Here is a 27120-nt window from a genome sequence, read left to right as displayed (position 1 = left end):
AGAGTCCAAAGGAATCCTTTGTAGGAATTCCGAAAGATTATAATCATTTAAATCAAATGACCTTTGAAAATTCTGAAGGATCCAAATCCTCCAATCATACATAATTCCTATAAATCGGAAGAGGCACAAGACTCGAGCCCGTAGCAATTTCTTGGAAATTTCAAATAAACATATGTGCATGAATCCACGGCAATAAATCAATTTATGTTTTGCCGGAGGCAGCACGAGCAGTAAATCTGAATCAGTAACTATTGGATGTATAGATGCAAATGGGTCAGTGTTTTTAGATAAAAGGCCTCACAAACCCAACTTTAAATTAATAAAACCAGCATCAGTTCGAACAGAGTTACAGACATGCTGGGGAAACCAGCTTAAGCACAAATCCAGAAGATAACAGCGTCATAACTACTAGTAGAAGACATCACACGCCCTACACACACCGGACTAGACTAAAATCGAGGCAGAGCTGCTGGGAGAAGCAAAACGGCCCTTCCGATCCAACTTCCAGCATTAGCCACGGACTTGGCGGTGACAAGAGGGGCAGAAGGCTTCAGGGGCTTGATCTTGCGGAGAAATATAGCTCGCGAAGTTCATTGGTCATACAGCACAGACCCTCCTGGTCCTTACTCTTGGAGTGTATACTCCACAGCTGCAAAAAATTAGTCGTTTTATAGATGATATCACCAGGATGATTAGGGAACTTTTTTTCAATGGTAAGCTTATTGCGTATATGCCACAGCGCCCAAGACTGAGCAAGGAAGAGCAACCAAAGTAACCTCCTAGGGGACCCCGACAAACTAGACACTATGTGGTGAAACTGGGCGAAATTTGCAGGACGCCAATTGCAACCCAGCTGTTGGCGCAGCACATTCCAAGCAAACGATGTGATGGAACATTGGAAGAAAATGAGGGAACATTGGAAGAAAATGAGGGGACATTGGAAGAAAATGTGCGCCGCGTCCTCGGGATTGCCACAGAGGGCACAACACCCGTTCGTCGGGCCATGTCTCGAAGCAATCTGTAGGGTGGAGGGGAGCTTATCAAGGATCAGTTGCCAGGAAAAAAATTGATCTTAAGCGGCACCGCCGCTGCCCAAACATCCTTGTAATTTGCCACTATCGCCCCTGCGACAGTTTGGCATACATCGATTTGACCGAGAAAACGCCAGAGGCCTCGAGGTGCCAGGTGACCTGATCAGCGCCCGTGTTCAGGTTGACTTCATCAAGCATGGACACAATTTCTTGCCATTGAGCTAGGCCCACTTGGTCCAAGGAGCGGCGGAAGCGAACGACCAGAGCATCCGGTTGGCATACTTGAGAAACAAGGGCCTCCGGTGAGTCACAAATGGCGAACAAGGAAGGAAACGAAGCTTGCAGAGGGGCGTCCCCGATCCACCAGTCAAGCCAGAACCGCGTGCGACCCCCGTCTCTAACCAAAAATTTAGCTCCCATAGCAAAGTAATGCTTGATTGTATGTAGGTTTGTGAGCCCCCTTGCCCCGACCCTTCGAGCAAGTTGTTGGCATCGGGATATTTCGCTTTTATCACCCTGGACCAGATGTTGTCTTCATCTTGGTACAACCTCCATATCCACTTGGTCAGCGAGGCGATGTTCATCTTCTTCGTGTTAATTAAGCAGCTCTAGACCACCCATGGTCTTAGGTCTACATACCGTAGGCCAGTTTACCATATGATACTTCCTTTTCGGCCCTGAGCCCTCCCAAAAGAATCTAGATCGGAGGGAGTCAAACTTAGCATGAATCATGTCTTGAAGCAAAAAAAAAGCCCATGGAAAAAATGGGCAGGTTATCGAGACAGGCATTAGACAGCGTTAGCCTACCACCCGAGGTAAGAAGCTTGCCAAGCCAAGGCTCTATCTTGACGCCAAGCTTGCGGACTAGAAACAGCCACTGTTCGGTCGACAGCTTTCGGTCCGAGATCGGGAGGCCCAGGTAAACGAACGGGAAGGATCCTCCCTTACAGTTCAGCAGGTTGGCGATCCGGACTTGTTCCTCTAAAGGTTGACCCATCACAATGACTTCGCTTTTGTAAAAAAATGATCTTAAGGCCTGGCATGTCCTCGAAACACATCAGCAGGAATTTGAGGTTCTTGATGTCCTCCTCGGAATTCTGGATCAGGATACTCCTACTACTTCCAATTCATATCGGTTCATTAGGGTATTAGACACTTTGAGAAAATAATTAAACCATTAATTTAGTCAATAAAATATGAGATATGTACCATAAAAATTGTACAATTTGATTTGTATTCAAAAGAAGTTTCAATGGTATAACTTTTTTGGTATATATATCTTATATTTTGTTGATCAAATTAGCAGTTAAAAAATTTCTCAAAATGTGTTATATGCTAATAAATTGATATGGAGGAAGTATACCGTTTCCCCTCTTTCAGTTCAACAAAATGAATTATGATGACATCAATATTTTGTATAAATTATATCATTTTTTTGCATAAAAGAGGGTAGGCCCGGTTGCATCTTTAATTGGGCGCCCGTGTGTTGGGAAATAGCAAAGCTACCTGGTTGGCCACCGGCTCTGTTTGAATAATTAACGCGATTCCACGGCTCAATGCACAGCATGCATGCCATGGTCACGCACGGCATCACCAGTGCACAGATGGAGCAGTAATTCAATCACAGGGAAGCCGCTGCCACTTGTCACGCACACACGCCGCGACGCCTCGCGGCGCACAGACCTCTCTTTTTAGCCATGCCATGGAGTAGCTCCTCTGGTCAAACGTACGCACCTCGTAGCTTCCTATTTAACGTATCCTCGCACATCACAAAGAGCACACGACACATACTCCGGCGACAGAAGATAGCAAGCGACACTTTGTGTGCACAACTGTCCATCACACGTTCTCGAGGAGCAACCCTAGCTCGATCAGGCCGGCTAGCCGCAGATGGATATGGGTTTCCCCGGCACGGCGAACGGCGGCGCGGCGGTGACGGCCGGCAACGGCGGCGGGGCGGCTTCTGGGGCGCCAGCCGCGATGATACGCGAGCAGGACCGGCTGATGCCGATCGCGAACGTGATCCGCATCATGCGGCGCGTGCTGCCGCCGCACGCCAAGATCTCGGACGACGCCAAGGAGACGATCCAGGAGTGCGTGTCCGAGTACATCAGCTTCATCACCGGGGAGGCCAACGAGCGGTGCCAGCGCGAGCAGCGCAAGACCATCACCGCCGAGGACGTGCTCTGGGCCATGAGCCGCCTCGGCTTCGACGACTACGTCGACCCGCTCAGCGTCTACCTCCACCGCTTCCGCGAGTTCGAGGGCGAGGCGCGCGGCGCCGGCGCCCTCGGCATCGGCGCACGAGGCGAGCACCACCACGGCCACGGCGGTATGCCGCCGATGATGCTCAAGTCCCGTGGGGGCGTGTCGTCCATGGTGCCTCACCACGATATGCAGATGCACGCCGGCGCGCCCATGTACGGGGGCACCGTGCCGCCACCGACGCCGCACCATCATCCGTTCCTCATGCCGCCGCACCACGGCCAGTACGCGCAGTACGAGATGTATGGCGGCGAGCAAGGGATGGCCGCGTACTACGCAGGAATGTACGCGCCCGGGAACGGGGGAAACGGCGACGGGAGTGGCAGCAGCGGCAACGGCAACGGTGGTGCAAGCACGCCGCCTGCTTCCAACTACGAGCACCAGCAGCCGTTCGGATACAAGTAGTGGTGGCACCGATCCTTGTCGCACACATCGCGCAGTAGCTTTGCGCTCGGCTTGCTAGTGTCTACTAGTACTTCTCTAGTGTGCTTAATTTTGCTACGTTCGCGTGGCGACGAGGTTATTTCCAGCACCCAGTTTTACTTTTTCCATGTAGCAACTAGCAAGCGCACTATTTTCTTATCTTAGTCATGCGACCACCGAGTAGCGAGAACTATCTTGTAACCGAAGATAGATGCAAGAGTTCATTGCAATCGATTAGCTTCATGGCAATGCAAGATTAGCAGTTGGATTATGGTTTTCAACTGAAGGCATTGATGTCTGAGTACAAGGATGTTGTTAACCGCTTAGAACACAACTCATAACTCAAGCAGACACAGAAAACAAAAAAGCTCAGCCTGATGCAAACGCTGTCCTAGCTACTCGCTTGAACGCCAAGAGAAGCAAACAACTGCAGCACGTCAGCTAGTCGATATGAGAGTAGCGCTAAATGATCAGTTTCATGTGATTAATGGAAAGCACCATCCTCCTCCATTTCCGAAGAGGGACCTTACTCTCAAGCCTTGGTTCAAAGGGGGCTCAGATGAAGGAGATGTTCACCCTAGAACAAAGAGAGGTGCATTCCAAGAGGCCACCAAAGAAGACCAGACCGCGCAAACCTCCTCGTTGCGTTGAGTACACCAGTGCAACTTAAAGCTTCACACAAAGGATGACCAGGGCGGAAAAGGGTAAACTTGTGAGTAGCCATTGAACACGAAGATGCAGGGTCCTATAGCAAAGATGGCAAGAGCACGGTAACGGTAATGAACGCAAAAATGAGCCCAATGATATTTCCTTGTTACAATGGTGATGTCACTGGGAAGGGGAATCATATCCCCTCCCAACTCACAGGAACCAGTAGCGGGAACCCTAATCGAAGAGACACCGTTGAATTGACTCCCACCAATCACTAGCTACACTACCGAACCCCATATGGTGCCTCCAAGGAGGGAATAGCGTCCATAGCGCCGCCGCCATCCGATCCAAAGTAGATTTTGAGCTTTCACCCGAGATGGCGGTAGGGTTGGGGAGGTGGGACCTCAGTAGTGCCTCCATGGATGCAAAAGACACCCAAAGCATCGCCGCCATTGTGGTCAAGGATTTATCCCGAACTCGGTTCACCCCACCAGTTTCCCAACCATCGTCTGTGTGCGGACTAAGGACGATGACAGACTGACGGGGAGGAAAGAGCCAAGTAAAAGGTTGAGATCTGACCTTTGGGGTCTGGCATGAGCAAACGAAGCAGTCCACACACGACACACATCTGTCGTTGCCCTGCTGCTCGCGCGGCCAGGACGCCGGTCAGCAGCATCTACGCACGCTATTAGGCACACGGTCGAGGTTGCCTCTCTGCATGAGGCCACCGCCATATTCACCAACATGACACGTGGGCTTGTCTGGAGCCCTTCTCGGGTGGCGGCAAGGGAAGGGGAGCAGGAGGGGGTTGTAGCGCGAGGGGAACCCTAGTCGCCCCCACGAGGGCCAAGTGTTTTAAAAAATATGATTGAAATGATTGTACAGTACGTGTATGCGTACGGTTGTGGCGCGTAGCACGTCGATCGTGTTATCCGCATCGGGCTGAGGCGCACGACAAGTGCCGGGCAAGAGCAGGTTCCGCTTCGATTCTGGTTCCGCCAGGTTAAAATATGCTGCTGCTGTTGTTGAAAAAATATGCTGCTGCGGCCGCTGCATGTCTCAGTAAACTGTAATCAGGGTCTCGCTTCGTTTCCCCTGCTCCACTGCATGCCGCTTCGGGAACCGCAGGGCGCAGCCCGGCCTAGTTTTGTGAGCTCCCTCGCCAGTCGCCAGCTCCTTCCCTATGGAGCTGACCGGCCTACTGTACGCACGACCGTGTGAGGTCAGGCCGGATCTTCTTTGGTTTCTTGCTGCTGCGCCTCCTGACCGCGTGACGAAATAGGTACCCGGCCGGACCTGAATCCCCTGTAGCCATGCATGCAGCGTCCTCTGCGTACCAGCTCGCCCGTCCATGCCCATGCGCACGTACCACTGCCCTCGTTTCATTCACCTGTCTAGCGTCTACTTCCCCCTGTCACGTGTACTACTGCTTTGCTAAAAACTTCCGACGAGCACTGAACTCACACCCTCGAGTTCACAGTGATGAGTACCGGGCAGTTGTACATTTGTATAGGGATGACTTGTTTCTAAACTAAACAAGCGGCCTGACCTAATTAAACGGATCAATGCTATATGTCTTCCATCTAAAAAAAATGCTATATATCTTCGTCTGCGTAGATAGGTGGACACAAAATAACCTTTTTTTTAGCGGGAGGAACAAAATGCCTAACCTATGGGCTCGACATACATGGACAACCCAAATTTAGGCTTGGAATGTGGTCGCGCCGGCGTCTAAGCGAGTCCCTCTCTTGTCCTCCTAGGGCCATCCGCCGGTGGCACACTCCCACTCTCGCCACTCTTCCCGTTGAATTCGTCGGCGTTGCTGCAGCAACCTTAGCCGCAGAAGGTTACAAAGTACTTTCATGAGCGTAGAAAGTTCCCTCCCTCCCAAATTCATCGATGGATGGGGATCAAGGAATGTCCCAAGTGTGAACTATGTTATGGTACATACGAAAAGGCTCTCAGACATAGGGGCGCAATGTATCATCGTTCACTGATCTTGAAAAGGGTGGCCCAAGCAATGGTGGTTGTTTACCTCGGCCAAGGGGGCACAAGGCCACCAAGGCGGATCTCAAACGTGATGCTTCCGCACTTGCATTGATTGCGATATATAGGGGTTGATGGCCGAGAAGGAGGAGGCAAATGCCAAGAGGAATGCCAAGCGATGGGAGAAAGATGTCACATGTTCTAGTTGTATGGACCTCCAAAAGAGAGCACTTGAAATTAAAGAGACTAGCCATTGAGGCCAAGGCCAAATTTCACCAAGGTCAACCATGTCATGTTCGCGGACTTGAGCATCATGGACCTGGCAAACTGTGTTTGGTTCGATAAGAATCAAACAATCATCCGCCAACGTGATGCCTGATTTCACATCTCTATCTTACTTTGTCTATTCAGTATGAAACATGTGTCCTTTTGCACTTTGATTCGGTACTATAGCGTGTGAACTATATGATTCCCTAATTAGTGGTAATTTATTAGCTATTTATTCAGTTTGTGGTGCTACTATTTCATTCATATGTTGGCCAATTGGCTGAAATGGGATAAGGAGCTCATTCCTACCCGTGGGCTGACCCTAACGGATTAATTGTGTCTGAAATAGGTCATTACAGAGGATACAGCCTCATTCCTATCCGTGGGCTGACCCCTAGGGGTTCATTTTGTGCAAAACAGGAAGGAAAATGCTGCGTTTCCGCCGGAGGCTTCGTCGCGCCGTGCCTCCGGATAGCACGTCGTTGGATCGTTCACATCGCGCGCTAACAGCCCGACACGCGTCCCCCACGTGGTGAGACAGCGATGGGTGGGGGCCCACCACATTGCCTTATCTCTTCCCTTCTTCACCCGTTCCACACTTTTCTGCCCGTATCCTACGAGCTCCACCATGCCGGTCAGCTGCTGCCCCGCCCCTCACGCGCGTCGCCGGCGAGATCTCAGCCGGCGTTGCCACCAGCCTGATCCCAGCTCGCGTCGGCGCCATTTCTCGCCCAGTTCTGGCAGTCTCCACCGGGTGCTGCTAACAAGGGCAGCCATGGCGAGTGCGAAGTCCAAGCTCGTCGGCGCCATGGCGGCGCTATGACGCAGCTGCAACAAGGTGGTGGCGGCGCCGAGGCGGCCATCCATGCGACATCAAGAAGGTGGAGCTGCAACCCCCGTCACCGGCGCTGCAAAGGCCGGCCGCGGGTGCTGCAACCCGTCGTCGCCGTAGCTGCAAAGGCCGGCCACCGCTGCTGCAACCCCTCGTCAACGGAGTTGCGAAGGCCGGCCGTGGGTGCAACCCTTGTCACCGGAGCTGCAAAGGCCGGCCGAAGGTGCTTCAAATGCCGGGCGACGGTGCTACAACTCCTCGTCGTCGGAGCTGCAAAGACTGACCGCATGTGCTTCAAAAGCCGGGTGACGGTGCTACAACTCCCGGTCGCCGGAGTTGCAATGACTGGCCGCAGGTGCTTCAAAAGTCTGGCGACACTGCTCCCGGCGGGGGCGGCGGTGCTGCCATGGGCGAACGAAGCTGCAAAGACTAGCCGCATGTGCTTCAAAAGTCGAGCGACAGTGCTGCCGGCGGGAACGACGGTGTTGCCGGTGGGAGCGGCGGTGCTACCGGCGGTGCTGCCATGGGTAACGGAGGTGCTACCGGCGGTGCTGCCATGGGCGAACGGCGGTGCTCCGATTGGTTGGAGACGGTACTACAAGGAAGATGCACATGTGCTGCAAGGAGAAGTGGTTGGAGACGGTACTACAAGGAAGATGCACATGTGCTGCAAGGAGAAGCGGCGGTCCTTTCAACCGGAGTTGATGCTTTGCCGGCTAGGTCCCTCGCCGGACTTCTTCTTTGAAGAGGATGATGCGGGGAGGAAGACTCGATGTCTCGATTTTTTTTCAGTTTTCTTTTCTGTGTCAGGAGGAAGGGGTAAGTTGTGCTTGCACGTGGTTAGTGGTCCTTGGACACGTGTCATTCGGAGGAGTCGGAGGTTCAACCGGAATTATCCTCCGGAGGATCCTCAGTACGCCCCAAACAGGAAAGGATGACAAGAGAGCACTCTATTTATCTGTAGTTCTATTTGTGCAGAGTCACGTTTAGCATAGCTCATTACTCCCTCCGCCCCAAAGTACAGGTAGTAGTGCTGATAAAGCAATAGAAATAGGAGTACCACGAGAGCAGAGAACAGAGAGCACTCCCAAAAACACAAACCAGAGTAAACGAAGCAGTACTGCAAAACTAATATAACGATAAACCTGGACATGAGTCATCTTTCAGTCGACAGCGCAGCGGATTGCTCTTTCGCTCTGCTCTTCCCGGAAGATAACATAGTCCACCACAGCTCCGGAAGAGTGGTACTAACACTTCCCATTTTCACTTCTAACACAGTGCCTTTTCTTAGCGACGCCATCTTCTTCATCACCAGCATCATCATCATCTGCTTCCTCATCAGAGGACTTCTCAAGGTCTCCCTCGGGATGATCTCCGTTTGTAGTCCCTTCAAGTGCAGCATCATCGCCCAGGCTTGCTTCGGCCTCGTCGTCTGCAGCTCCAGCTTCTCCTCGTTTCCTCGGTGGGATCACATGAAAGAATGCAGTCTTCCAGTCCTTTGTTTCCACAAACTTTTGCATGATCTCAAACACTTGGTTGACGGTAAGAACCTGCATGAGCAACGCACAAGGGAAGTCGGTAATCTTCGATTCTGAACATAGCTTTCCCAAATCATCTGAAGCCAAGACTTAAAGCCAGATATAGTGTAGCAACTGTTTTCACGTAGTAGTGTAAATAAAAAAGTAAAAGCTGGCACCTAGATGCACCCATGAAACGACCATGTGGTCATAGTTAAAATTAAGTAGCAGCACAAAATACACAGGGCTCTTATAATTGCTACTCCCTCCGTTCACTAATATAAGCCATTGTAGCAAGCTAATTTAGCTTGCTTAAATGTGTTATATTAGTGAACAGAGGTTGTACATTGATGTGAAAAATAGTACTTTGTAGAAAATCAGCAAAAAATGTGTGGTATATTTCCCCTTTCTAAAATGCTCTTCAGGTTTGAGGAATGACGAGTCATATGATAATTAAATTGTCCATATTATCTGAAAAATACATCATGACAACACCTACACATCTTGGCATGTCAAGGGTCAACGCATATCCGAGGTATATAACATCAAATTTGAAATAGAAACACAATAAATCTACAATTCACAGAGGCAACAAAGTCTATGGTATCAACTGGGCAAGCTAACAAAAAAAATAGAGGGGCATGCATATGCGCACCTGAGAACTCGACATCTTCAAATAATTTCCAATGGGGAGCTTGGCGGACTGAATGCCCTGATCAACTGCCTTTTTCTGTGTTATGCCCTTGCATCTGTTCCGGTCCACCAGACCACCAATAATATATATTTTCGACATGTCTAGATCATCAAGCACAGTCTCAGCATCCGCTGTAAGATACACAAGATTTTCCTTACAATCTGCAAATGCTTCAAGATAGGACTTGGACTCTTTTTCTATGATCCACTTATCAAAGCCAGGGATCCTTTGAACCTGGGTCCCCATTTCTCCGCTGCACCCTGTCAACCATAGATGAGCTGGGGTTGCTGATCTTCCATTCACTGCATAGCAGTACATGATCTGTAGCTTGTGTTAGTCGATGGTTGCGACGTTTACTCAGACTAGACATTCAATGAAGTAGAAAGTATCATGGTAGGCATAGGCATTTAGATATATTTAAGTCCACAATAATGGATATGCTATACTCTCTTTTTTTTCCTGATGCTGATACTAGTGAATTTTGATTCAATATCAGAGCATTGCTTTAGATGTTTCAGATAGACAAAAGAGAATTGGGTACATCCATCATTAACATTTGATAGCAGTACAGCACAAATTGACAAGTTCTTGAAGAAAAATAATCATCTGTGCAAGAAATAGGTCGTGTCACCACAAATAAATGTTCCACCCTATGTGTTTCACTAACAACCCGATTGTTAACATCATTCATTCCTTCTGAGTTCTGATACATATAATCATCCCACCAATCAAAATTATAGTGAAAGGGCCACTCAATCTTTTGCTACAGCAGATGAAGTAGCTTACCTGAACATTCAACAAATACAACCTTCGCATAGTGTTGATCTAAATACCAAATTCAGTTCACCAATTATATAGACAATACCAGAGACTCTGCTCATGCATTAGCGACATACGAGCTAGCTTAATCATCAAGAATCACACGATTCCGTTTTAGTTCCCCTTACTCCAACCATCGAGGCTACTTGGTATGCGTTCAAAGTTCAAAAATAGTACAGCGAGAAGAAGGCGAGAAGAAAGAAAAGGGGAATTTCACCTGCTGGGTGAGGCTGTGAATCTCGTTGGGCCGCATAAGGTCGGCGAACTCGAGGTCGAGCACCACCTTCTGCCCGGCGCCCTCGGCGGCACGCCGGAGCCTCTCTGCACGCGCGCCGCGCTCCTCCACGTGCTTCCCCACCCGCTCGAGCCGTGTCTCCCTGCGTGCCGCCAGCATCTCTTCGCGCGCCTCCGCCGATGGCGCCGCGGCCAGCGACTCCTCCCACTCGCGCCTCCGCCTCTCTATGTCGGCGCGCCGGCGCGCCTTCTCGGCCACCTTCCGTTCGGCCTTCCGCGCCGCCTGCCGCTCCTGCTTCAGCTGCTTCTTCCTTGCGCTCTTCGTCAGCTGCGGAGGATTCCCGTTCACCACAACCGCGGCCTGCTCGCTCTCCGTGCCGTCAGCCATCTCAACGCGCCGCCGCCGCCGCCGCCGGAAACCGGAGCAGTCCTGTGTTTCAGAGAAGGGTTTGGGTTTCTCGGTGCAATCTGAACACTAGCACCATATGGCCGTAATCTAATGCTGCCTGACGTACTTCTTGAATACGCCTCTTCAGGAGGTTAACATGTTCCGTGCCGGCGTAGATACCAGCTCAACTCTGAGCATCCCGTGCCCAAAAAGGGCTATTGAACGCTTCGGATACAATTCCTTTAAAAAACCACGTCAAAAAAAACCTTACAAAAAAAGCTTAGGATACAAAATACTATACAATGAATAGCACACACGTATTCTAAAACAAATTTTAATCAAAAAATGAAGCATATAATCTTAATTATATTGTACTTAATTAGTATCTTTGGATTCATACTGAAAAATAATTTCTAATGATGTTAATTTTATACTAAAAATCATTAATGTATTTTGATTAGTTCGTGATGAAAGAGAAAAACACGACAAACATGGATGCATTATTCATTGAAACAGAGGGAGTAATGTTCAGCCACGTGCCCTAAATAGACTTTCTGTTTGCCACGGTTTAATAATATGTTTGATGTCTGCAGGTCATTCCCCACCTATTGAGCGTGTTGTGTGTGCTAGACACAAACTTCAAGTAGGGTACTGATGAGTGGGTCATGCTCCTCATTAGCATAGCCAAACTGTATTTTTCATTCCCTTTTCTCTTTCTATTTCATTTCTCTAACCATGTCAGTACTCTTTCCTGGCTAGTCCAGTCCGTCATCATCGACGCACCCAACGAGATCCATCATCGTGCGCCCCAAGTCCATCGAAGAGGTGTATGTTGGCGCGCTAAGCGATATAAGGGGCATCAAATATGATCCACCAAATAGGGAGCTCCCCGAGGGTGTTCCAGAGGTGGCTCTCATTCCCCCTTCTCTTCTCTCCCTGTGTGGTGTGTGTGTGTCTGTCTCTCTCTCTCATATATTCTCTTGAGAGTCGTCTTCTCCTCCCCGGCTCCTCTATATCCCTCCTTCGGCGGCATCGCCGGTCGGAGTGGGGGAGAGATAGGAGGTTGGCCTCCCACTCTACATAGTAGTCTAGGTTTCCTTCGTCTTACCCTTGTGAAGAATGGCTTTACGTCGGTAGTTTGTTGCGGACCAGATCTTGGCAGACAAATCTGGGGTCTAGGGTTCTTGTTTCTTGCTGCCATGCTTCTCGGGTCGGAGCTGGTAGTGGAGGAGAAGGCCACCATCTCTTCCAATAAAGTTGTATTCTGGTTCAATCGCGGATGTGATATGGAGGGTTGGAGCTCCAGTTCATCTTCTTCTTTGTCCTGCCGTGTGGTGAGGGGAGAGGAGGCGATGATGTTGTGATCTTCTTCAGGTTGCGCTGGCCTATGCTACGATGGCGCGGCGACTTCGAGCTCAACCACGCGGACGACATCATCGCCTCCACAACCTTCGGCTGGCAAGGTGGCCTCTATTCAACCTCCGATGTGGAGGCCTTTCACCGCGTTTGCGGCTGGAGCTTGATGCGTCCTCGCCGCCAAGTGGTTCGTCCCCGGCGGCTTGGAGGTGCCCAGTGACGGTGGTTCTTCGTTGGAAGAGGAATTTCGAGCATCCTTCCCTTGTTCCTCGGTGGTGACGCCTTGAGGACGTCGACAATCTGTGGCGGAGATGCCTGAGGACCTGATTGCTTTTTCAGCTTTTGTTTTGGGTTGTTTTTTGTAAATGTGCATGTCCTTTCTTCAAATACTAGGTTCTTTAGGGCGAGTGTTGCCAGGGACTTACTTGCAAATTGTACCTATCACGTGTTAATGGAATGAAATGCCACCGGGGTCTCCTTTGTTCAAAAAAATAGGGAGCTTCCCTTCTCTAGGACTAGGAACACGTGCACAAATCTTTTTCTAGGGTAACATGTGCACAAATCTGACATCCCAAAGTGGCGATTTACACAAAAATAACCCAAAAGTGAAAGAAAAGCACAGACTAACCCTCCGGCGAAACTATTTCACCAATCTAACCCTTTTGTGTGGCGCCCCTCCCACGGGCGCCACACATGCCCATGTGGCTCCCCTCCTGCCGGCGCCACACACCCAGCCGACGTGGCCCCCTCGCCGCTGAGCTGGTGCGCCCATCCGACGTGGCAGCATGTGTGGCGCCCCTCCCAACGGCGCCACACATGCACTTGGAATCCCCCAAAACATACTGTGAGACAAATCCTCTGGGACTTAGCCGTTTTGCGAGGCTCGATGTGTGGCGCCGATGCCACGGGCGCCACACCAGCCTGTGTGGCGCCGATGCCACGGGCGCCACACGTCCACTTAAGTGTGGCGCCCGCGCCCGCCCCCAGCCCGACCCTCTCTTTCTCTTCTTTCTCTCCTCTCTTTCTCTCCTCCAACCGCCGCCGCCGGCCGCCTCTCCGCCGCCCCCCACCAAATCCTCCACGGATTGGACAGATCTGGCCGGCCAAATCAATCCCCATACAATCCTCAAGGTATTCCCCTTCGTTCCCCTTCGATTCATCCAAGATTTGCTCCGGTTTAATTCGTTCCCTTCGATTCATCCTAGATTGGAAATTTTGGTTGTGTTTGAACCATAGATTTGTATGCATGTGTTTGAACCATAGATTTGTTGGAACCATAGATTGTATGCATGTGTTTGAACCATAGATGTTAAATTTTGCTAGATTGTATGCATTGTATCCAAAGATGTTTGAAGGAACCCTAGATATGTATGTATCCTAGATTTGTGGAGGAACCATAGGCATCAAATTTCATGAATGTGTATGTGAAGGAATAACTCATATGGTGTTCTATCCCTAGATATGAATGTATATGTATGTATTTGATGTATGTGTGTATGTATGGAACCTTATATATGTATATGGTGAAAGGCAAAATTGGAGCTTAGAAAATGCATTCTATTGTCTTACATATGTCTATTATGTGCCTAGGAATGGTATGTCTTACGAAATTCATATGTGTGATGTATTTGGATATGAACTCTCATGTATGTGTGATGTATAGGTGATTCGAAAGTTAGATATATTCTCATGTATGTGTTGCTCATTTTTGTTAGTGGAATGAATCATAATATGGTTGTGTAAACATGTAGGATGGTGTGGCTTCTGGATGAAGAGTACGACAGGATGCACCGGGCTGTTCATATGACGGAGAGGGGAACGGATCTTCACCCTTTGAAGATTCGTTACCATGGCACAGCGGATATACCGTATGACGAGAGGTACACGGAGTTCATCCGGCCTACCGGTCTTATGCCGTTCATATCCCTTGTAAGCCGTGGGGGCCACACATGAACCCCTCGGCACTCACCGCCCTTGTCGACCGGTGGAGGCCGGAGACTCACACCTTCCACTTGAGGGCCGGCGAGATGGCCCCTACTCTCCAGGATGTTTCCATGATCCTTGCACTACCTATTCAGTGGCGAGCCACCGTGTATGAACACAGCTTCGATGGGTGGCGCCAGCAGATGGAGGCGCTTATTGGCGGGGTTCCTCCGCCGCCACCGTAACCAAAGAAGAGAGTTCCCACCGGCGCGTCTTTCGAATGGATCAGGACTAACTTTGGAGAATGCCCGGAAGAGGCCAACGAGGACACTCGGAGGACGTACGCCCGCGTGTACTTATGGTACATGATTTCGAGGACTCTCTTTCCTGACAGTGGGGGAAGCTGGCCCATTGGTGTTGGCTGAAGGCGCTTACGGTGTTGGATGACCGGTGGAGTTGGGGAACAGCGGCACTTGCCTACCTCTACCGGCAGGTGATGATTTGTTCTATGTACTATTTTCCTATAGTAGTGTGCTAGACATAGTAACCAAATATCTTATGTACGCAGTTGGACGAAGCTTGTCGCAGGACTGGGAGCAGGACTGGGAGCGGCGGTATTGGTGGATGCATGCTCCTACTTTCCGTATGGAGCTGGGACCGCCTATCAGTTGGGCGTCCCGTGGTACTCACCGAGACGCCATGGCCTCATCACCCTCACTTTCCTCGATCGGGAGCCCACTTGGGCATACCTTTGGGACAATGTCTCGGAGATGACGAGCGATCCAATGGTCATGTACATGCGAGTACACCGCGGAGTTGGACACTCTTACCGCTGAGCGGGTAACCGATCACCGCGGAGTTGCAATCCTAGTTTTGATTGATTCTACTGGCATGTTCTAAATATTTGTATGCTGCAGGTGGAATGGGAGCCATATGGTAGCTACTACCATATTGGCGCGGGGATGGCTGACCTCAACCACAAGTGCACGGAGGAGGCACGGTTCTGGCGTATGCGCTGCCCACTCATATGCATGTGGCTTGTTGAACACCACCAGCCGCAAAGAGTGATGAGACAGTTTGGGCTGTATCAGGAGTGCCCACCAATGTGGCAAGACACGGACAAGGCGCTTCATAGGTAAACTTCTGGAATCATGCGATGGAAGATTCTTGATAGAAGAGGTACAAACTAACTTGTTGATTCTTGCAGGCTTGATAGGCAGCGGCAGAGGAAGATCACAAATTGGCCAGTCCATCATAGCGGCCACATCGCAGCTGTTCCAACACCGCTTGGAAGCGGCACGGAATGCTGGCCCCGAGCAGATTGTGCCTCACGACTTCACCGCTTTCAACAACTACCTCGAGTGGTTCCATCAGAACACGCGTATCGAGTTAGTGAAGCGCGCGTATCGTGAGGAGATCTTGGACGACCCCATCCAGTTCGATGAGGTTGGGCAAAGCCAGCACGACACTTTTGCTCGCAGAGGGAGATCGACTTCTATTGCTTCCGAGCTGAACTTCGTGGTAATGGATTCTCTCACTAACTAGTACATCATCTAGATTGCCATGTGCTCGCTTAAATTGTGTATGCTATGTTTCTCACAGCGGGAGGAGATCCAAAAAACAGCTGAGGAGTGCGAGATTATGTGGGAGCAGAGCCACAGAGATGAAAAGCCTGTCGGACCGTTGCGGAATTTCATTAAGGTATGATCACCAACTTTGAATGTACACTATTATGTTCTGGTGGCTTTGTAACCATGAGTTTCATGACGCAGAACACTGCACGAAAGATGCGGCGGTTAGCGAACTTGCTAGGTTGCCGCGAAGGCGAAATCCCTACATCCTCCTCTTCTGAAGAACCGCAGGTATGGACTATTTTGTTGCTGTGAAACATGTTCTTACTAATTTCAACTTTTGTAATCTCATGTGTTCATGTTTGTGAAGATTCCTCCTGAGGACGACCTAATTCTGAGTCAAGGCATACTTCCAAAGCATACCTCCAAGCAAGCCCCACGGTCAGCTTACCAGTTGAAACCAAGGGGCAAGGCTCCAAACCGGTACACTCCGGAAGATTATGTCAACCGAGGAAAGAAGGTTGTCACTGAGGAGGATGACGGGCCGCCGCGGAGATCAGCTTTGTCGAGGATGAGGAACAACGAGCCGTTCTCTTCAGATGAGGAGGAGGAGGAGGAGGAGGAGGAGGAGCAGGACGAGCAGGACGAGCAGCAGGAGCAGCAGCAACAACAGCCACGGCAGCGGACGAAGAGGATGGCCGTCCGGAAGCAGCCCGCGAGGACGGCACGTCGAGGACGCTACTAGGATGTGCTACGTGTTGTTGTGAACTCTATATTCATAAGTATCGATTTGTGAACCCTATGTCATTTCGAACCATGGTCCGTAATGCTACTTGTTGTTTGAATCTACGTGCTACAATGTGACCTATGAAGTGTTATATGTGTATGTCATGAAATTGCTACTTGTTGTGTCCAATGTTGTACTCGTAACTGTTGGAGTTTGGTAGAATTTTTCATGTTTTCAACACAAGTCCATGTGTGGCGCCCTTCCCACTGGCGCCACAATTGTGTGGCGCCCGTGGCATCGGCGCCACACATGCCAACTTATATGAACTATTGGGTCGAAAACATCCAGGGGCTCCGGACGATAAGTCCTTAGCCGTTTTCGCGAGCCTCTATGTGTGGCGCCCGTGGCATCGGCGCCACACAGGCTGGTGTGGCGCCCGTGGCATCGGCGCCACACATCGAGCCTCGCAAAACGGCTAAGTCCCAGAGGATTTGTCTCACAGTATGTTTTGGGAGATTCCAAGTGCATGTGTGGCGCCGTTGGGAGGGGCGCCACACATGCTGCCACGTCGGATGGGCGTACCAGCTCAGCGGCGAGGGGGCCACGTCGGCTGGGTGTGTGGCGCCGGCAGGAGGGGCGCCACACTGGCATTTGTGGCGCCCGTGGGAGGGGCGCCACACAAAAGGGTTAGATTGGTGAAATAGTTTCGCCGGAGGGTTAGTCTGTGCTTTTCTTTCATTTTTGGGTTATTTTTGTGTAAATCGCCTCCCAAAGTCTGTACTTTCCAACGGGGCCATCCTTGAGCGCGACTGAGGCCCATAGAGCCCATCATTGACCTCATCAACATAACTCCTCTCCTTTCCAACGTTCCTCTGATCCTCCTCTGCAGAAAAGAATCCAACGTCTCTTCTGCAACTGCCCACCGATATCTCGCGCACGTACCCAACGTACTCTCCCTCTTCGCCGGCGTTTCTTGCTTCCAAGCTCTCTATTTAAACAACTGCCACACACGCCACACTAGTCATAAAGCTTCCTCCTGTGTCGACCAATCGATCTTGTTTCGAGTTTGGTCACACAGAGTTCCCAAGTTTCTACATACTCAACCTACAATGGCCAGCGTCGTCGCTGCTATGATCTGCATTCTGCTGGCGGCCTCGGTGCCGCCGTCGTCGTCGATTCCGGCGGTGTACAGCGTCGGCGACGTGAGGGGGTGGGCGCTCCCGTCGGGCAACGGCACCGAGACGTACAACCACTGGGCCAAGAAGAACCGCTTCCAAGTAGGCGACGTCCTGGGTAAGCAGTTACTATCACATTTAGATCTAACCCGATCGATCTCCGACTCTTGCATGCATAGCATTTGCTTCGTCGCCATTGATGCGACACATATAACTGATGCATCTGCGTTCGTGGTGGCATGTCAGATTTCAAGTACGCGAGCGACTCGGTGTTCGTGGTGAACCACGACGACTACAAGATGTGCAGCACGACGACCCCCGTGAGCCGGTTCACGGACGGCGACACCAAGTTCACGTTCGACCGTCCCGGCTTCTTCTACTTCGTCAGCGGCGTGCCGGGGCACTGCGAGGCGGGCCAGCGGATGATCGTGCGCGTCGTGGCGCACTCCGCGCTGGCCGCCGCTCCGGCGTCTCCGGCGTCTCCGCCCTCCGCCGGCTTCGGCAGCGCCTCCAGCCCAGTCGTCTCGGCTCCGGCATCTCCGGGGTACGGGTCCAGCGCCGGCGGGTCCACGCCCACCAGTTTCGGCCCGAGTCCGCTGGCCGAGCCCAGTGGTGCATCTAGCCGCGCCCTCGCAGCTGGCTTCTCGCTTGTAACCTGTCTGCTTGCCGGTGTCATCGCCATGATCGCGTTCGCGTGATCTTATTTAGAGAAGCATGTTGGATTATCGATTTGTAGTGTGTGTGTCACATCGGTGTAGGGATTAATGTTAGTTTTGAGATCTAAGGCAGTGGTAGGGAGGACGAACACCTCATCTGTTAGGGAGAAAAATTAGTTGGGCGAAACCTTATGTGTAATCCATTCGATCCCCTGAAATAAAATGGAAATAAATTTCGCCATGTGCCGTTCATGTACCATCGAGGTTTTCCTGTCAACTGTGTAGGGTGTCTTCACGTTTTCGGCATACATTTTGCCATCTGAAATTGCCCGATTGACTGCTTCCAAACGCTTGTGTTTGAAGCGGAGCCTGAGTATCCCAAGCCGATTCAGCCGCCTTGAAAGGATAAGCAGTTGCCATGCTGAAGGAGAAGCGGCTCCCGGCAACGGCAAGGCAGCATAGACTGCAGAGTGGGTGCTCCTGAGCAGCGGAACTGCTTCAGTTGCATCAAGTCATCAAGGGTTAGAAAAGAAAGAACGGCACCTGCTTATCCTTTCAGTAAGAACCTTGTGATCCTACTTGTCGGTAGGATGTATTTATCTCTCTTTTTTTGCGAATTTAGGAGGTAATTCTCTTGGAATGTTTGTGTTATTAGTTGCGTTTTATATGTATCAGTTGTTCCGTCGATAGACTTCCCGATCTGAACTATCTCGTTGGTCCTTGGCTCGTGCCTGCACAACCGCGCGCCGAACCGGCCGTTGCGGATGATGATAAGATACATAGGTAAGCAGCTTGTGAATGAACAAGTCAAACATACAACAGGCAGCAAAATGGATACGGAAGAGGGGGGCGACGAGATAGTTCACATAGGTAAGCAGCTTCTGAATGAACAATAAGTCAAACATTCAACAGACAGCACAATGGATGAAGGTTTTATTTTCTCCGTATGGGAAAAATATACCGTTGGGCATCGGTACAGGAAATACCAGTCATAATATCGCCCGTGATTTGTGAATGTATTTATATATTCATTCAAAATTTATCGATTTTCCAAATTTAAACATAATTATGTCAATACCGGTATAAAAAAATCGGTAGAAAATTGTCTCCATGGTAATCGGAATAACCAGTTTTCAACGAGATTTCAGAAATATCGGCCGAGAAAAAACCTTAGCAAGAACATGTTCCATTCCGGGAGGGGTGAGTCCTTCCAAAAGCAAGTCCCACTCCCACAGAAGCCGACTCGTTGCTCAAAGGCCCGGTACTCCTCTATCCTAGTTATACCTTACCCATTGTAATCCTTCACGAGGCAAATCCTATTTCCTTATACATCCGTTAGCGCTGAAGCGGCCATGTGGGGTGCGTGGTGGGGCGATGCGTGATAGCTACTGCAACGACGACTTGATATGAGCAAGACGATGAAATCGATCGTGACAAAAACAAGGACAACGTGACTGGCAGTGATGAATAGACTTATCTTGGGGGTGCCGATCAGCCGATGCATTGACTCCCCAGTGACGAGATCTTAGGGTTTTAGGTAGTAGGGTGTGAGGATGGTTCACCTAGGTTTAGAAGGAGGTCGGGGGCGATGGAGGACCGACACATGCCATGGCTGGAGCAGGGAGGGCAACAAGGCAGGCGATAGCGTCGTTGGCCGCTCGTGGCTGCAGCAGGCAGTTATGCCGACAACAGCGGCAGGGAATAGAGGAGGCCCGGTGGAGGAAGGTTGTCCCCTATACAACGATTTTTTGCTTCGCTGCAGGAGCTAAGCTTGAAGCAAGATTGTATGTGCCATCGTCTTCTTCACATGCGACCACCAAACCTCCATCCCCCACCACCGTCGACTGTAACTGCCTGCTCCTGCCTCCCGCCTCCACCTTGCTGCCCCTCCCTGCCCAATACGCGGCCACCGCCACCCCGGCCTTCCCTCTGAAGCTCCCCCAACTCCGTCGAGCCCTCGCCCTCCCTAAGTTCTCATGCAAGCCCCTCACACGAAACCCTAAGTTTTTCAACCTCGCCTCTTGCGGTGACGCTGCAGCCAGACGTGTCGCCCCCGTCTGCGGTGAGGTCTTGGCCTCGCCTCCGCTGGGGATGTCGCGGCCAGCCACGTCTTCCCTGTCTCTGTCGAGGTGGGTGCGTGGGAGCGTGGTGTCTGGCAGCTTCTCCTTCCCAACCGCCATCAAACTAGGACGTTCCACGACACCCATGCTCAAGGATTTGGCGTACGTGTTGGGCCGCTAACAGGTGCAACGAGCATCAAATAGGGTTTGACGGCGGAGATGATGCTGAAATAAAGACGAATGCAACATTTTGGGCCTGGTCTAGGATCCTCTCCTTGTGGGTGTCGCTGGGATAGCGGATGCACAAGGCACGGTTAGTTTTTAGAGCATCACTAGTAGTACCCCTAAATCCTCAAACCCTCAAACCATTTTAAGGGTTGAGAATGGGCATTTTTTTGGCACTTTTGGAGGTTGAAAAACTGCGGCAAAGACTAGAACCCTCAAACCCAACCCTTATAACGGAATATTCCCCAACCCTTCAAACTGTCATATGACATATCACAAATTTCATCATCTCAATAACAGTTTGAAAGAAACAATAATCATTCTAATTATTATTACAACACCGAATAGTACTTTCAAGCACATAATAAAATCATTCAAGTTATTACAACAATGTTTTTGCAAATAACAATAATATTTCGAATCAAATAGGACATAGAAAAGTAAAACAATGGTAGATCATTGGCATTGGCGCCGCCCATCCAACTGCCAGTGGTGCTCTACTAGATCATCCCGGAGCTGGGCATGAGTCTTTTCATTCTCAATCTGACGATGTGCTTCAAGAAAATCTTGTACGCGAGAACTGTTTCTTTCCGGTTGCACACGGGTACCAACATTTTCATAGAAACAAGGCAGGTTTAACCTTCTCTCATCCTCGAGGATCATGTTGTGTAGAATCACACAACATTTCATGATGTTCTCCAAGGTTTTTTTGTCCCAAAAACGAGCTGGACCCCGAACTATGGCAAACCTTGCTTGCAAAACACCGAAAGCTCTCTCAATATCCTTGCGTGCTGCCTCTTGTGCCTTGGTGAAAAGAGCCTCTTTTTTGGTTAATGGAACCCCATTTTTCTCTTTGATGGACTTCACAAGAGTTGCCCACTCGGGATAAATGCCATCGGTGAGATAGTATCCCATTGAGTACTCATTGTTCATGACCTTGTAGTTGCAAGTAGGAGCATCCCCGGAAACTAATCTTGCAAACAAAGGAGACCTATTGAGCACATTGATATCATTGAGTGTGCCTGGCAAACCAAAAAATGCATGCTAAATCCATGTGTCCTCCGATGCCACGGCCTCAAGCACAATGGTTGCATCACGGATTTTACCGCAATACATTCCTTGCCATGCCTTTGGACAATTTTTCCATGTCCAATGCATGCAATCAAGACTACCAAGCATCCCCGGCCATCCCTTTTTTTCATTCATCTCCTTCAATCTCTTTGTATCTTCCTCGTTGGGTGCTCGAAGATACACATCACCATACAACCGGATGACCAATTTTGCAAACTGATACGTCTCCGACGTATCGATAATTTCTTATGTTCCATGCCATATTATTGATGATACCTACATGTTTTATGCACACTTTATGTCATATTCGTGCATTTTCTGGAACTAACCTATTAACAAGATGCCGAAGAGCCAGTTGTTGTTTTCTGCTGTTTTTGGTTTCAGAAATCCTAGTAACGAAATATTCTCGGAATTGGACGAAATTAAAACCCAGGGTCCTATTTTGCCACGAAGCTTCCAGAAGACCGAAGAGGAGTCGAAGTGGGGCCACGAGGGGCCGCCACCATAGGACGGCGCGGCCCAGGTCTTGGCCGCGCCGACCTGTGGTGTGGGGCCCTCGTGTGGCCCCCCACGTTGCCCTTCCGCCTACTTAAAGCCTCCGTCGCGAAACCCCTGAGGCGAAAAACCACGATACGGAAAACCTTACTGAGACGCCGCCGCCGCCAATCCCATCTCGGGGGATTCGGAGATCTCCTCCGGCACCCTGCCGGAGAGGGGATTCATCTCCCGGAGGACTCTACACCGCCATGGTCGCCTCCGGAGTGATGAGTGAGTAGTTCACCCCTGGACTATGGGTCCATAGCAGTAGCTAGATGGTTATCTTCTCCTCATTGTGCTTCATTGTTGGATCTTGTGAGCTGCCTAACATGATCAAGATCATCTATCTGTAATGCTATATGTTGTGTTTGTCGGGATCCGATGGATAGAGAATACCATGTTATGTTAATTATCAAGTTATTACATATGTGTTGTTTATGATCTTGCATGCTCTCCGTTATTAGTAGAGGCTCTGGCCAAGTTTTTGCTCTTAACTCCAAGAGGGAGTATTTATGCTCGATAGTGGGTTCATGCCTGCATTGACACCTGGGACAGTGACAAAAAGTTCTAAGGTTGTGCTGTGCTATTGCCACTAGGGATAAAACATTGGTGCTATGTCTAAGGATGTAGTTGTCGATTACATTACGCACCATACTTAATGCAATTGTCTGTTGCTTTGCAACTTAATACTGGAAGGGGTTCGGATGATAACCTGAAGGTGGACTTTTTAGGCATAGATGCAGTTGGATGGCGGTCTATGTACTTTGTCGTAATGCCCAATTAAATCTCACTATACTTATCATGACATGTATGTGCATTGTTATGCCCTCTCTATTTGTCAATTGCCCGACTGTAATTTGTTCACCCAACATGCTTTTATCTTATGGGAGAGACACCTCTAGTGAACTGTGGACCCCGGTCCATTCTTTAATACTGAAATACAAATCTGCTGCAATACTTGTTTTACTGTTTTTTCTGCAAACAATCATCTTCCACACAATACGGTTAATCCTTTGTTACAGCAAGCCGGTGAGATTGACAACCTCACTTGTTTCGTTGGGGCAAAGTACTTTGGTTGTGTTGTGCAGGTTCCACGTTGGCGCCGGAATCCCTGGTGTTGCGCCGCACTACATCCCGCCGCCATCAACCTTCAACGTGCTTCTTGGCTCCTCCTGGTTCGATAAACCTTGGTTTCTTTCTGAGGGAAAACTTGCTGCTGTGCGCATCATACCTTCCTCTTGGGGTTCCCAACGAACGTGTGAAATACACGCCATCAAGCATATTTTCTGGCGCCGTTACCGGGGAGATCAAGACACGCTGCAAGGGGAGTCTCCACTTCCCAATCTCTTTACTTTGTTTTTGTCTTGCTTTATTTTATTTACTACTTTGTTTGCTGCATTATATCAAAACACAAAAAAATTAGTTGCTAGATTTACTTTATTTACTGTCCTGTTTGCTATATCAAAAACACAAAAAAATTAGTTTACTTGCATTTACTTTATCTAGTTTGCTTTATTTACTACTGCTAAAATGGCTACCCCTGAAAATACTAAGTTGTGTGACTTCACTAGCACAAATAATAATGATTTCTTATGCACACCTATTGCTCCACCTGCTACTACAGCAGAATTCTTTGAAATTAAACCCGCTTTTATCGAATCTTGTTATGCGAGAGCAATTTTCCGGTGTTAGTTCCGATGATGCTGCTGCCCATCTCAATAATTTTGTTGAATTGTGTGAAATGCAAAAGTATAAAGATGTAGATGGTGACATTATAAAATTAAAATTGTTTCCTTTCTCATTAAGAGGAAGAGCTAAAGATTGGTTGCTATCTCTGCCTAAGAATAGTATTGATTCCTGGACTAAATGCAAGGATGCTTTTATTGGTAGATATTACCCCCCTGCTAAAATTATATCTTTGAGGAGTAGCATAATGAATTTTAAACGATTGGATAATGAGCATGTTGCTCAAGCTTGGGAAAGAATGAAATGTTTGGTTAAAAATTGCCCAACCCATGGACTGACTACTTGGATGATCATCCAAACCTTCTATGCAGGACTAAATTTTTCTTCGCGGAATTTATTGGATTCAGCTGCTGGAGGTACCTTTATGTCCATCACTCTTGGTGAAGCAACAAAGCTTCTTGATAATATGATGGTTAATTACTCTGAATGGCACACGGAAAGAGCTCCACAAGGTAAGAAGGTAAATTCGTTGAAGAATCCTCTTCCTTGAATGATAAGGTTGATGCTATTATGTCTATGCTTGTGAATGATAGGACTAATGTTGATCCTAATAATGTTCCGTTAGCTTCATTGGTTGCCCAAGAAGAACATGTTGATGTAAACTTCATTAAAAATAATAATTTCAACAACAATGCTTATCGGAACAATTCTAGTAATAACTATAGGCCATATCCTTATAATAATGGTAACGGTTATGCTAATTCTTATGGGAATTCTTACAACAATAATAGGAATACACCCCCTGGACTTGAAGCTATGCTTAAAGAATTTATTAGTACACAAACTGCCTTTAACAAATCTGTTGAGGAAAAGCTCAATAAAATTGATATTCTCGCTTCTAAGGTTGATAGTCTTGCCTCTGATGTTGATCTTTTAAAATCGAAAGTTATGCCTAATAGGGATATTGAAAATAAAATTGTTACTACAGCAAATTCCATCCAAGTTAGAATTAATGAGAATATAAGATTAATGGCTGAACTGCGTGCTAGGTGGGATAGAGAAGAAAATGAAAAACTAGCTAAAGAGAAAAATGCAGCTAAAGTTTGGACTATTACCACCACTAGCAATGCTAATGATTCACATGTTGTTGCACCTCCTACTATTAATGGTAAAATAATTGGTGTTGGCAATGTTTCTACTCCTAGTGCAAAGCGCGCAAAATTACCTGAAACAGCTAAAACTGCTTGTGATAAAACTGCTGAAATTTTTTCCAACTTTGGGGATGATAATCCCATTGCTGTAGATTGTAATGATTTAGATTTTGATGATTGCCACATCTCTGAAGTTATAAAGTTCTTACAAAAACTTGCTAAGAGTCCCAATGCTAGCGCTGTAAACTTGGCTTTCACAAAACATATTACAAATGCTCTCATAAAAGCTAGAGAAGAAAAACTAAAATTTGAAACTTCTATTCCTAGAAAGCTAGAGGATGGTTGGGAGCCCATCATTAAAATGAGAGTCAAAGATTTTGATTGTAATGCTTTATGTGATCTTGGTGCAAGTATTTCTGTTATGCCTAAGAAAGTCTATGATATGCTTGACTTGCCACCATTGAAGAATTGTTATTTGGATGTTAATCTCACTGATAATGCTAAAAAGAAACCTTTGGGGAGAGTTGATAATGTTCATATTATTATGGTTAACAATAACCTTGTCCCCGTTGATTTTGTTGTCTTGGATATTGAATGCAATGCATCTTGCCCCATTATATTGGGAAGACCTTTTCTTCGAACCGTTGGTGCTACTATTGATATGAAGGAAGGTAATATTAAATATCAATTTCCTCTCAAGAAAGGTATGGAACACTTCCCTAGAAAGAGAATGAAGTTACCTTATGATTCTATTATTAGAACAAATTATGATGTTGATGCTTCATCTCTTGATGTTTGATACGTCTCCGACGTATCGATAATTTCTTATGTTCTATGCCATATTATTGATGATACCTACATGTTTTATGCACACTTTATGTCATATTCGTGCATTTTCTGGAACTAACCTATTAACAAGATGCTGAAGTGCTAGTTGTTGTTTTCTGCTGTTTTTGGTTTCAGAAATCCTAGTAACGAAATATTCTCGGAATCGGACGAAATCAAGACCCAAGTTCCTATTTTTCCCGGAACCATCCAGAACACCCGAGAGCCGCCAGAGGGAAGCCCTGGGGGCCCCACACCACACCCGGCGCGGCCGGAGGGGGCCGCGCCGCCCTATGGTGTGGGCCCCCAGAGCCCCCTCCGAGGCTGCCCTTCCGCCTACTTAAAGCCTCCGTCGCGAAACCCCCGAGGCGAAAAACCACGATACGGAAAACCTTACCGAGACGCCGCCGCCGCCAATCCCATCTCGGGGGATTCGGAGATCTTCTCCGGCACCCTGCCGGAGAGGGGATTCATCTCCCGGAGGACTCTACACCGCCATGGTCGCCTCCGGAGTGATGAGTGAGTAGATCACCCCTGGACTATGGGTCCATAGCAGTAGCTAGATGGTTGTCTTCTCCTCATTGTGCTTCATTGTTGGATCTTGTGAGCTGCCTAACATGATCAAGATCATCTATCTGTAATGCTATATGTTGTGTTTGTCGGGATCCGATGGATAGAGAATACCATGTTATGTTAATTATCAAGTTATTGCATATGTGTTGTTTATGATCTTGCATGCTCTCCGTTATTAGTAGAGGCTCTGGCCAAGTTTTTGCTCTTAACTCCAAGAGGGAGTATTTATGCTCGATAGTGGGTTCATGCCTGCATTGACACCTGGGACAGTGACAGAAAGTTCTAAGGTTGTGCTGTGATGTTGCCACTAGGGATAAAACATTGGTGCTATGTCTAAGGATGTAGTTGTCGATTACATTACGCACCATACTTAATGCAATTGTCTGTTGCTTTGCAACTTAATACTGGAAGGGGTTCGGATGATAACCTGAATGTGGACTTTTTAGGCATAGATGCAGTTGGATGGCGGTCTATGTA

The 27120-nt window shown here is 48.7% G+C and overlaps 3 protein-coding genes across 3 annotated transcripts; 2 read left to right on the top strand and 1 right to left on the bottom strand.

Moving 5' to 3' along the window:
* Positions 1-2921: 2921 nt before the first annotated feature.
* LOC124688199 (nuclear transcription factor Y subunit B-3-like) lies at positions 2922-3701 on the top strand. The gene has a single exon (XM_047221914.1). It carries the CDS (start codon positions 2922-2924, stop codon positions 3699-3701), a length of 780 nt encoding a protein of 259 aa, XP_047077870.1.
* Positions 3702-8388: 4687 nt separating this feature from the next.
* Positions 8389-11164, bottom strand: LOC124688198 (tRNA (guanine(9)-N1)-methyltransferase). The gene is made up of 3 exons (XM_047221913.1): positions 10703-11164; positions 9628-9987; positions 8389-9005 (listed from the first exon to the last, which is right to left on the bottom strand). The coding sequence occupies exons 1-3, from the start codon at positions 11105-11107 to the stop codon at positions 8703-8705; spliced, it is 1068 nt and encodes a 355-aa protein (XP_047077869.1). The 5' UTR covers positions 11108-11164; the 3' UTR covers positions 8389-8702.
* Positions 11165-17793: 6629 nt separating this feature from the next.
* Positions 17794-18557, top strand: LOC124688197 (early nodulin-like protein 1). Its single transcript, XM_047221912.1, has 2 exons — positions 17794-17977; positions 18106-18557. The coding sequence occupies exons 1-2, from the start codon at positions 17794-17796 to the stop codon at positions 18555-18557; spliced, it is 636 nt and encodes a 211-aa protein (XP_047077868.1).
* The last annotated feature ends 8563 nt before the right edge of the window (positions 18558-27120 follow it).

The sequence above is a fragment of the Lolium rigidum genome, chromosome 2 (genome assembly GCF_022539505.1).
Source record: "Lolium rigidum isolate FL_2022 chromosome 2, APGP_CSIRO_Lrig_0.1, whole genome shotgun sequence".
Classification (NCBI taxonomy): domain Eukaryota; kingdom Viridiplantae; phylum Streptophyta; class Magnoliopsida; order Poales; family Poaceae; genus Lolium; species Lolium rigidum.
This window is presented reverse-complemented; position numbering and strand designations above follow the sequence as displayed.